Raw genomic sequence first — 13,251 nt, forward strand, 5'->3', positions numbered from 1 at the left:
TTACGTGTTTTTTTACTTTTTTTAACATGCTGCTTTGGAAACTCTTTCTCTCTCTCTCTCTCTCTTTCTCTCTCTCTCTCTCTCTCTCTTTCTCTCTCTCTCTCTCTCTCTCTCTCTCTTAGATGAGAGGGAGAATTAATAAAACTTTTTAATTACTCGGGAGACAGTATTGTGTGCTTACAAATATTTTATGCTATGCGCTATTGTTGCTGTGTGTTGTGTTGATAGACCTAGGCTGTTATAGCTATTTTTTATTCTTTATATTATCTGTTATATTATTATCCTAATTCTACTAACAATAAAATGCAAATAATACTTTTTTAATTAAAAATTGTGACTTCTTTTTAATTTCTTTTTTTAGGTTTTTGCAGGCTTTACTTGACTTCCATTTTCTGGTACCTGTGTTGTGACAGATTTTAAAAAGAACTTAACTGATGTTAATGCGGTCTTTATGTCGTTAACTATAAGCAATGAAATTGCTGATAGGGAGTCAAATTTAAAATATTATTTATAGACAAATTTGTATTTAATTTTTTAAATAATATATCAAGTTATTAATATGTTTTTGTTATTAATGATTTAATTACTCATAACCCTATTAAGGGTTGCTTACTGCTTGTTTTTTTTATTGTTGCTACTGTTGTAAATTTCTACTGTTATTATTATAGTTGTAGTTGCTCTTGTTATTACTACTGTTGTTATTACAATGATTATTACTGTATGATTATTACATAGGTTAATAAAAAAAAAATTTTTTCTGGTGCCGAGCAAACAGTTTGTTTTTTGTATAGCATTTCTCATTTTGATTTCAAATATGCGACTCATTTTTAACCATCACGTCAAGTTGTAAAAATAGTTGTAAACATTTATAACAGTTGCACTTTCAATTAAAGTGCAAAAGCGAATTTAAAAAATTGCGAAAAAAATCATATAGTTGGGCCAGTGATGGTACCAATTGTTAGCCAACTGTTTTATTACTGTTGGGCCGTTAATGGTACCAACAGTTTATAAAACAGTTGGCTAAGTGTTGGTAAAAGAGTTACGTTTTTTTCACGGTACAAACTAAATAGCCAACTGTTGGCCCAACTGTAGCTATTAGTTGGTTATTAGGATCGGGCCAACTATTTGCCAACTGTTCAATGTTTACTGGGTGCTACATTTAAACAATTTAAAGTAAATGAAAAGAAAAATAAATTAAAATTAATTGGATCATGCTATAAAAAATTGAAAATTGTAATTTTTTATAAATATTTTGTTGTTTATGTTTACTATGTGGCTGTATTACACATTTTAGAAGCCTTTGCGTTATAATTTACAAGAATTTGAAGCAAATTTTGCCGAGTCGCACCCCACTGCTAAACTTATTTTTAATAATAGATTATTTTGAAAAAAATAATAGTTAAACTTGATTTTTATGTGACATTTGTGTGTGGTTGGTAATTTTTGTATTGACTTTGTTTGTATTAAGAACTTTGTTGTTCTCACATTTAATTATTGTCGAAGGAATGCTCAGATAGTTTGCAAACCTATCCAGATAGATTTTACATATATTTTTTATCTGTTTACCGAATTTCATTGAAAAATTTTATTAAGCAGATTTCATTATTAAGGTGCATTTTCACACTTTTTAAGAGCTTTTATTTCTTTTATATATATTCTATAACATAAACATATAAACAGTTAAAATTTTAGAGTTAAAATAGTTTAAAAAAACCTTGTATAAAGCAAAATCAATGTCTTTTTTTAACGAAAAAAGAAAAGAAATCTCGTGTAAAAAACCGTTTCTTTCAAGAAAGCTTTCGTAATATATCTGCGTATTTACTTTTTTTCATGCAGTTCTGCGCGTAAAGAACAATAACGTCCTAATAATTAATCGCGCTCAAAAATTTTCGTAGTTGTGAAGATTCTATTTTGTTTTTTAATTAGAAAAATACTTAATGCTTTTACTGATTCTTAGATTTTTTTTATTGTTCCATGTTTTAATTAATTTTTACTTTTTTAACTTTAGCTGAGAAGTTTAATAAAATATAACTTGCGAATTGAAGTTTAAAATAAAAAGTATAAATAGAAGAAATAAAACTTTTTTATCGATGTATACTTTATTATAATAATATTATTCGTTTTTTTTTATAGAATATTCAGATTACTCTTCAGATAAATCATTAACAATTACTCGAAATTCGCCGTCTTCTTCATTACTCAAAAGGAATTTGACTCCTTCGACTTCACCCCATTCTCCAGCTTCAGTTGGATCCTGAGCCCCGTTGGTTCCATCGCACAAGCTTTCATAGTCTTCTTTATTGTCCGATATATGAACATTAGCCCAAGCATTATCTGATTCCAAATCATTTGGATATGATGCCACTATGTTAAGAATTTTTTCACCAAATCGGTAGTGAACTACACCTGCTGCACCATACGATTCGCTGTCACCTTCCCATACAAAAATTCCTGTTTTGTTTGAAGGAATTTTGCGTAATTCTGTTGCTATATCTCCTGAGAATGGAGTGGTTCCAAGTGGAGCTAACGTTTTGCTGGATAAATTTTCAATTGCACATTTCCAATATATTTCAGGTTTTTCTTCATTATTTTTCAAAGCACTGTCGATTTTTTCGAAAACTTCATCTACGTCCAAATAGCTGTCTATTACTCCGATTATTAATTCTTTAACCGCATTTACAAGAACTTTTTTTAACTTTTTAAATGTTTCACTGTTTTTGAATTTTTTTGCTTTATTTAGAAAAGAATTTAGCATTTTTTTGAGGAAAGGTTTTTTCTTCAGTTTATCCTTTAGTTTCTTTTGTGTGATTTGTTTAATTTGCGTCGGTGCTTTAGATTTTGGTTTTTTGCTTGTTGAGCTTGCTGTCATAGGTTTCATTTTATATGATGGGCCTTTAGATTTTGGTGGTTTATTTTTCCATGCTGCGGATACTTCATTGTTTTCATTTGTATTTTCACTGGGTTCAATTTCACCTGAGGTTTTGTCATTCTTATTTTCTTCAGCGCCAATTGCAAAAAGTATAACAAAAAAAACAATTAGTTTGAACAGAAGCATTTTTATACTTCTTTATTCCAGCCGGTATTTAGAACCAAGTAATACATAGAAAGATATGATAACAAGATATATAAATGGCTTAAGTGCTTGACTGCTTGACTGCATATACGCATAAACAAAGGCGTGTTTGAATGCTTGCAGCAGACCATACAATAAATAAACGAATGAAAATCAAATCTAGTTTTGATAAACAAAATGATTTTAATTTGATACGCGTTTATCGCTTGGTCGAAATTTGTTTATTTAGCGCACGTTCAGAATATTCTTTTCTGCGCAAAAAGGAACAGATTTTGCTTGTCTTTTAAAAGCATAACACTTAGCTCTAAATTTGTCTTGTTTGTTTTTATTTATCGTCAATTTTATTATTTGTTTTATCATTTTTTTTTTAGTTATTGTCTATTTTTTTTTTGAGCTAAAAATATAATAACAACCGCTTACTTATGATTATAAATATTACTTATAATTATAAACATTACTTTTAATTATAAACATTACTTATAATTATAAATATTACTTATAATTATAAATATTACTTATAATTATAAATATTACTTATAATTATAAATATTACTTATAATTATAAATATTACTTATAATTATCAAGGAGTTTTAAAGTTCGCATTCATGAAAAAATGACAAAAAACGATAAATAAAAAAAATTAGGTTATTGCTACCCCAGTAGAAGTAACATTTTAATAATAAGATAAACAAATAATTGAAAAAATAATTTTGAACAACTTTTTAGAGAGATTTATTATTATCTTTTTATAGTCTGTTGAAAATAGTTATTTTCTATAAGAATGGACTTTTTAAATTTTGAGAAATTTCTTCAACTTTTATTTTTTTAACTAAGAAATTTAATTTTAGCTCTATCGCACTTAAGAAAAGTAGATTTTTAAACATCACTGGCTATACATATGCCTCTTCCATATTTCAATGTAAACACCACTTGTATACTTAAATTCTTGTATATAACATAATTTTATATTGTATACTAATTGAATTCATTTTAATAAAGATATTTGCAAAAACAATTCTTTTTTGACACTAGGGTGTATCAAACCATCACCACCACACTCACCTCTATCTTTCACATACGCTTCTCATATACTTTGGTGGTTTAATATAAATTTATAACAATTTCTTTGTATATTTAAATTACTTATGTCTTAAAAAAGCGTTTGATTTCTTATGTCATAGCAAACCACCACCATAAGTTATGGTGGTGGTTTGTTGTCCCCTCTATCCTCCTGGATCACCGGGTGGCTAGTGATCAGCATAAGTTTGTAGCCTACTCCTACACCTACCTTTTGATATCAAGATATTTCTGTTTCGGTTAGAATAACAAAGTTTTGACTTTTTAAGGTAAAAAAAACTTAATTTTGACCATAGTTTCTGCAACAAATACATTTATCAAAAAATCGGTACTTAAACCGTCATAACTTTTGAAGGAATTGTTCGATTTTGATAATTTTTTCACCTTTAAAATACTGCATTGGTCTTCTTTCCAATTATATATAATAGTATAATATTTAAACAGCTTGAAATTTTTACTTACGTACCTAAATCTGTTTCAAAATAAATTACAACCATTTCTTCTCGTGATTCCTTCTGTAAATGTTGAACTAAAAATACTTCTATTACTTCTTTTTTTTTTTCATAACTTAAAATTTGATTTTTTTTTTTGTGTAAAACATTAATAACATAAGGATGTCTGTTTACGTAAAAATATGCAAACCCAGTGGGCACGGGGCGTAAGAAAGACGTCCTTTGGACGTTGAATTAGCGTCCGTCCGTCCCATTTAAATTCTAAACGTCTTTTGAACGTCTTTTTCGCGTCCAATGAATTTTTCGTCCAAAAAAGATCCAGAAAGCTTTATTAAATCAAAATTAAATAAGTTAAATCACGCAAGCATCAAAACTTATTTGTTTAATTGAAAACGCATTTTTAAGGCAAATGTAAAAGGAACTTTCTTGAATTAACAAATGAAAAGTGATCAATACACAGTTTCTTGCTAGTTTATATATATATATATATATATACTTAAGAATCGTGTTAATATTGATACAGATATTGAAAGAAATAGTTTAAAACTGAGTATATGATATACTATATATATTTATACTAATTATATACTTGGTCTTTGATATCAAGTATATAGGTATGTTACACAAAATTTTTAAACTCATCAAATTCTAGGTTGTTATATATCATTAAAAAGATATTCATTTCAATATTCCAAAAGTGAAAAAATTTTCAAAATTGAACCACCCTACAAAAAGTTATGACGTTTTAAGTACTAATTTTTTGATATTAGGATCTTTATAACAAACTAGAACATTATAGAATCACTGGAAATACTTTATTATTACTAAAGAACTATTTAACTAATCGTAAACAGTTTATTCAAATAGACTCATCATTATCATCAAACTTATTAAATATAACTTGTGAAGTGCCACCAGGCTCAATACTAGGCCCATTGCTGTTCCTAATATACATCAATGATCTCTACAAAGCCTCAAACTTAATGACAAGTATGTTTGCGGATGACACTAATCATTTTTTAACCAGCAATGATCTAACAACATTATTTAGAAATATGAACACTGCGCTTATTAAAATCTCTAACTGGTTCAAATCAAACAAATTATCAATTAATATAGAAAAAACTAAATGGATGCTTTTTTACCCAAATTCAAAAAAAAAAATTAATTCCAAGTATTACACCACTTATTTTTGTTGACAATATTGAAATAAAGCGAACAAAAATTACAAAATTTTTAGGCATTTATATTGATGAAAATCTTAAATGGAAACACCACGTTAACAACCTAAATAACAAAATTGCTAGAACTATAGGAATATTATATAAATCAAGAAGTTTCTTAAATAAACATACTTTAACTCAATTATATTATTCCTTTATTCACTGCCATATTAACTACGCTAACATTGCTTGGGGTAGTGTGAACAAAAGTATACTAGAACCTCTTCATCGTCAACAGAAACACATTGCACGTCTTATAAACTTTAAAGATCGTTTTACTCATGCCAGGCCTCTCTTACTTGAAATAAATATTTTAAATATATATCAGCTAAACGTTTATAATATTTTATGTTTTATGTATAAATGTAAAACCAACGATTCCCCTTCTTTCTTTCATAACCTATACTCAATAAAAGAAAAAAACAAGTACAATCTACGAAATGATAATTCTATTCGACTACAATTTTCGCATACAAATTTTGGTAAATCTTGTGTTTCTTTCCGAGGAGCCTTTCTTTGGAATAAAATAGTTTTGAAACATTTTGACTTTTCTCATGAATGGACTTATACCTCTTATAAAAGGAAACTTAAGAAAATCATTTTGTCCATTGATAATATACTTTTATACTTTTAATAGGAAATTTATTTGAAAATTTCTATTTTTTGTTTAAATTATGTTTTTCTTCTAATATTGTTAAACACAGTTTTTTTTTATTTATTTTAAAATATGTAACACGTAAATTTGTAACGAGTTTGCAGCGGTTCTCGACGACAAGACCTTAAGGTCTTCTACGAGTCTCCGCATTCTTTTTTTTTTTTATTATTTATAGTAAAAATCCTCACTTGTAATTGTTTATATTATTATATCTTAACTTGTATTTTATAAATATTGAAGAAATGTAAAAAAAGAAAGAAAAAAAAAAAAAAAAAATCCATACAGGCAATAAAGACTAACAATATTTATAAAAAAGTGTTTTTTTTTTAATGAAAATGTAAATTTTTATATACACGATGTTTCGTAATTAGCTATCAGACCACAGTCAAATATAGAAGTTTTATCATTGTCTTTGGGTGGATGTAAGGGTGATGGTTTCAAACACCTTATTATCAAAAATGACTCTTCTTTTTTATAAATATTTATCTTTATAATTAAAAAGAAATCTAGTATCAAATCAAAAATTATACTTTACTACTTTACAACATCACTAGTAGCGCACCCTTTGTTTTAAGGGGTGTAGATGGGGAAGGGAGCGTGTAAATTTTTTTTGCAAGTTCCACTACACGCTATAATTTTTTTTGCAAGTTTCACTACTTGCTGCACACTATATATATATATATATATATATATATATATATATATATATATATATATATATATATATATATATATATATATATATATATATATATATATATATATATATATATATATATATATATATATATATATATATATATATATATATATATATATATATATATATATATATATATATATAATATTTAAGTGACATCTTTAACAGTATGTGTAATAATCTTATAAGCATTAAAACATCATATACGGTATCATACTATTTATTTCTTTTTTATTTTTTTATTTTTTACGTAATATTTCGGCTCATATAGTGAGAGCCATTATCAAACTGATAAAACCGTTCGGTTTTATCAGTTTGATAAATTTGAACGGTTTTATCAGTTTGATAATGGCTCTCACTATATGAGCCGAAATATTACGTAAAAAATAAAAAAATAAAAAAGAAATAAATAGTATGATACCGTATATGATGTTTTAATGCTTATAAGATATATATATGTATATATATATATATATATACAGCGGTGGCCAAAAATTAAAGACCACTCATGTTTTAGTTGGTTTCTTAATCTTTAAATTAAAATTAAGAAGATTCTAATTGACATATTAAATTTCTTTTTTAACATCTTGTTAATCAAAACATGCGGATTAAAGTGGTATAATTTTTTTAATCTAATTCTAATTAAATAGCGTTTAACTTATTAAAAAACTGATAAGTACTTATAAATCTTCTTTAAATAAATTGGACAAAATTTAACGACCACTTTCAAATCTTTAATTTGCACTTATTAAAAATAATAATCCATTATTTTTTTAACTGTCTTAATTGCTTATTACGTTGGCTATAAAATAAAATGTCGAAACCTGAGTTTCGATATCAAATAAACATTTATTTTTTGTATTGCAATAAAGATATAAAAATATTGCAGAAATGCGTGCAAAGATCAAAGAAAAAGACAGATACGCGGCTCTTGTATTAAAAGAAGAAGGCTATAGCATCAGACAAATAGCAGAAAAGCTCGGAAGGTCTCACTCTTGCATTATTAACATAATTCAACGATACAAAGAGACCCGGTCAATTAATGATCGTCATAGGACTGGACGCAATAAAATTTGAAATGACCGTGATGTTCGCTCGTTAGCGAGATTAATGAAAGAAAACAGACAAGCATCATCTACAGACTTGTCTACAAAATGGACACTGTCAAATGGTCTGAAAGCAAGCCCTAGAACTGTGCCAAGGGTCCTCCACAATTTAAATTATTTATGGCGTGCTGCTGCAAAAAAACCACGCTTAAATAAAAAACAAAAATTTGCCAGGAAAGAGTGGTGCCAACTTCATAAAAATTGGTCAACAGATCAGTGGAGCCGTGTGGTCTTTAGTGATGAAATGAACGTTGAGGTAGACAACAGAAAAAGTCGCGTAATGTTGCGTAGACTTCCAAGCGAACGGTTCGATGAATCATGCATTTTGAAACGAACAAAACAAGGCAGTGGTTCAATAGACATTTGGGCCTGTATGGGTGCCTGTGGAGTTGGCGTTTTTCATTTATTCGATGGTAGATGAAAGAAAGGTACATCGAAATTTTGGAAAACTTGCTTATTCCTTGCATTGATTTATGGCAGTTGCAAGATGAATTTTCCAGCAAGATAATGCGCCGTGTCATAAAGCGCATGTTGTTAACAATTGGTTCAATTCTAATAAAATTCAAGTGCTTCCATGGCCTGCCAATAGTCCAGACTTGAATCCAATAGAGAATTTATGGTCGTGGCTTGATCACAAGCTTGGTAAAGAACAACTTTACAATTTGGAAGATTTGAAATCTTCTATCTCTCATCATTTGAAAAATGTGCCTGATGAAGTAATCAAAACTTTAATGAATTCAATGCCAGAACGAGTAAAAAAGTGCTTGAAAACAAATGAAGGAACAACACGTTTCTAAATTATTTTCTTATTGCTTTTTGAAATATTTTTAAAACTGGTCTTAAAATTTTGTCCAATTTTATTTCCCATTTATATTTTTTACTAGTCAGTTTTTTAATTTTTTAACATTATTTTGTAAAAAAATTATAAATTCTTTTATAATAAATATAAAATACAAATAAAATCTTTTTCTAAAAATGTTTTTCTTTTTTTGATACCTTTTTCCAAAATAAAATTATACTAAGGTTAAAAATAAATTTTGAAAAAAAAAAGAGTGGTTTTTAATTTTTGGCCACCGCTGTATATATATATATATATATATATATATATATATATATATATATATATATATATATATATATATATATATATATATATATATATATATATATATATATATATATATATATATATATATATTGATATTTAAGGCTATTTTGTATTATAATAATAAAACAAAACTCATAGTCGTAAAAGAGTGCTCAATATTAAAAAGATACTTCAAATAGAGCGATATACATATAAATTAACGAAGAAAAAAACAACTTTTTCTATGGTACTTTAAGTTTCATGCCTATACGGCAATCATCAGCCATTGAATACAAATTCAAAAACAAAAAAAACCGCTAAAATTACAAAATACTGTGTAGTGGGATCTTAACTTCGCTAAGAAAAAACAAAATATTAGCTAATCACCTGTGTCAAAAAAAGATAAGAGGAATTTATTCTTGTGTCTGCATTTTGAAATCAACTCATTTCGTTTATTTAACAAGTTATCACCTTTATATGTTAAAATAAGGAATTTTTCGTATAAACAAAGATTGCAAATTTTTGACGAGGTGTTATAAGGATTGCAACGTTTTACAATTTTCCACTTAATTAAGGGTGTAAACATTTATTATTAATATATATATATATATATATATATATATATATATATATATATATATATATATATATATATATATATATATACATACATACATATATATAGTCAAAAAATAGTAAATTCAAGTAGTAAGATGATAAAATGCATGTCCAATAATCAAAAAATAATGGCAACATAAGGAAAACATTAACTCAATGAAAACATCAACTACAATGTCAGCAACTAGCTGGAACTTTTTCACATAATAATCAATAGCTTCAGAATCATTTTCTTTTCTAGCCCAGTAAGAAATAGTAATAGCCTTTCTGTGTTTGTTTTCAAGTTTTTCTATTCTGCTATTGTGCAAGACTGTCATCGCTGTATCAGAATCATATCATTCATAACTATTATTGATATAGTATGCATTAAATATATATTATATTATAGTATATATTTAATATATACTATAACATAGTATATATTAAATATATAATATACTATAAATTTAATATACTAGAAATAGTATATTAAATTTAATATACTAGAAATAGTATATTAAATTTAATATACTATAAATATATTATGTATATATTTTTAGACAAATATTAGTATATTACTAATATATGATATATTCTAAATACATAAAAAGCAATATTATATTATCATATGATATAAATCTTCTTAAAAATGTAATAATGTGATTAAACTGAGCAAAAAACATGTATTATTGATTTGAAATATAATAAAAATGTTATTTTTACATTGATACTTTATAAATGTAATATTAGTTCTTTATATCACATAAATTTTTTAATAATAATTATTATTGGCTTATAAAAACGAATATGAATTTTCTTGTAATAATTATCTTGGAAGTTGTTTTAACTATATAGGTTCCTTTTCTTTATAAATTTATTTATTTAATACTCCACAATACTCAAAATAGCTACCTAGTCAGTTCAGCAAGATATATATATATATATATATATATATATATATATATATATATATATATATATATATATATATATATATATATATATATATATATATATAAACTATAATAGCATATTTTTATTTTTTTATTTAACTAACATACATAATAATGTATAGGCTCATTTAATTACTTAATTAAAAAATGATGAAGTATAAAAAACATTTAAAGTTGAAAATAGTTTTGATCTTTACTAGTGTGATTCTATCGCTGAGTTTCTTGAATGTGATCAATCGCTTTTTGATACAAATGTAGCAAAAAAAGTGGTATATTTTTTATTATGGTTGAATGTTTAGTTTTCTTTATAAGGGTAAATTACTATCATAAATTACATAACAATTTTTGATCTGTAACTATATACGTGTTGCACAATTTACATATACACAATACTATCTAATTGATCAAAACAGTAATGAATTATTCTATCATCAATATAACTTGCACTAAATTATCACTTATACTAGTGTTATTTTTTGAATTTAGAAATAGAAGTTATTAAATGTTGGTGACTCATCATGCAGTGCAGTTGAGAAGAGCATGCTTTCAAAGTATAATTTTTCAATAAAATGAGCATTTTTAATACTATCATTTTATATGTGTGTGTGTTATATTTCGCTCCTTTTTCTTAATAATCAGTGCTATTTTTATTGTGAAAAAGTTATATGTTTTGTCGCTTTTTCATAATAATTGCTAATGTCCTAATAACTGCATAAACTAGCATAAAGCAACCCATAATTCGGCTTATGATCGGTCTGTTACATAATTAATTTAATAATGAATCAATTTAACTATATTTAAGTTTAATTGGTGAAAAACAAATAAAATTTTAATTAAAAAAGACCAAAACAAATCAAATATACAACTTTGAATATTATTATAAAAAAAATTACAAATTAAAAAAAATAAATTACAAAATTAAAAAAAATAAAAATAAAAAAAAACCACCGAAGAAAAACCAGCAACAAAAAAGTTGTAAATATCTTTACTGATAGAAGACATTTATAATCTTTTGATTGCTGTTTTTTCTTTGGTGTCTCCCAACACCCCGGTATAAATGAGCCTTCCATTTAAAGGAGGGCTCTTCCATACCGCTATTACTACGCCACTTATTGAAGGATTTACTCAAAATATAAAACATAACCGTACCATTTTCACAGGATGAAGAGGATGCTAAAAATATTATAGAAAAAAAATATTGAGTGTAAAAAAGATTAAACATGTGAAAAATGTTATTTTAATAAAAATATGAGTAAAACGCGAACAGTTTAAAAATTTCATATTTATATTAAATAATTCTTTCACCTATTGCACATATTTCTCCATAGAAAATATCTAAAATTTAAAACACAGCCCTACCAGTTATGCTTCTACCAGACACTTGAGACAAAAAATATACCTCAGAATAATTGATAAAATAATATTTACATATAAATAAATACATAACTATAATTTTTTTTTACCTATTACCCTCATTTTCTCCATAAAGCTGTCTAAAGTAAGAAAAAAGATAACTGAAGCTAAAACTAACTAAAAGTAAACTAAAAATAACTATATACTAAACCAAAACTATAAACCAAAATAAACTTTAAATCTTAATATCTGTGCCTCAGAAGACAAAGGTCGGTTGTCCAGTTTTTTGTGTTATGTATGAGACCTTTTTAGTTTTTTCAGTATCTAGAGAGGTATAAAGACTGTTGTCTTACGACAATGTGAAACAAAGTTAGGTCAATATAAAAGGTCTGGTGTCTCCACAATGTTTAAAGGGAAAACGTCTGTTGTCCAGAAATAACTTTTCACTTTTTTTTATTTAGCTTTTTATTTATTTTTTTTCAAAGATATATTTCATGTGCCTCAAGACAAATTAGATAAAACACGAAAGAAATTACGTAAATTAACCATCAAGAATGCGGCAATAAAGACTAATTATTTTACTATTTTCTCTCTCCTGGACAATTTCTAAAATGTGACAAGCGACCTTTGACTTCTGAGGTACAGATATAAATGCTTCATTTATTTAACTATACTAATCATATAATTTATACTTAGTTCCAACTCTCCTACAAGAAAAAATAAAGCGAAGCTAAAGTACTTAAAGTTTCAAAATTCCAGATACAGTTTAAATAAACAAATTTCTATTAACAAATATCTAATAGCAAAAACACTGACTTATTTCACTTTTTAATTCTGTGTCTAAACAATAAAAGCACTTAAATGTACAGACGTTAAAATATCTACATAACTTTTTTATGATAAATTCGTTTAACAGAAAATATATATTTAGCCTTATATAAACATATTTAAACACATTTATAAAACAATTATAT

At 25.9% G+C, this 13,251-nt stretch overlaps 1 protein-coding gene across 1 annotated transcript; it reads right to left on the reverse strand.

Moving 5' to 3' along the window:
- Window positions 1-2,143: 2,143 nt before the first annotated feature.
- Window positions 2,144-3,055, reverse strand: LOC136088129 (hydra actinoporin-like toxin 4). Its single transcript, XM_065811793.1, has one exon. It carries the CDS (start codon window positions 3,053-3,055, stop codon window positions 2,144-2,146), a length of 912 nt encoding a protein of 303 aa, XP_065667865.1.
- Window positions 3,056-13,251: the final 10,196 nt, after the last annotated feature.

The sequence above is a fragment of the Hydra vulgaris genome, chromosome 12, assembly GCF_038396675.1.
Source record: "Hydra vulgaris chromosome 12, alternate assembly HydraT2T_AEP".
Lineage (NCBI taxonomy): Eukaryota > Metazoa > Cnidaria > Hydrozoa > Anthoathecata > Hydridae > Hydra > Hydra vulgaris.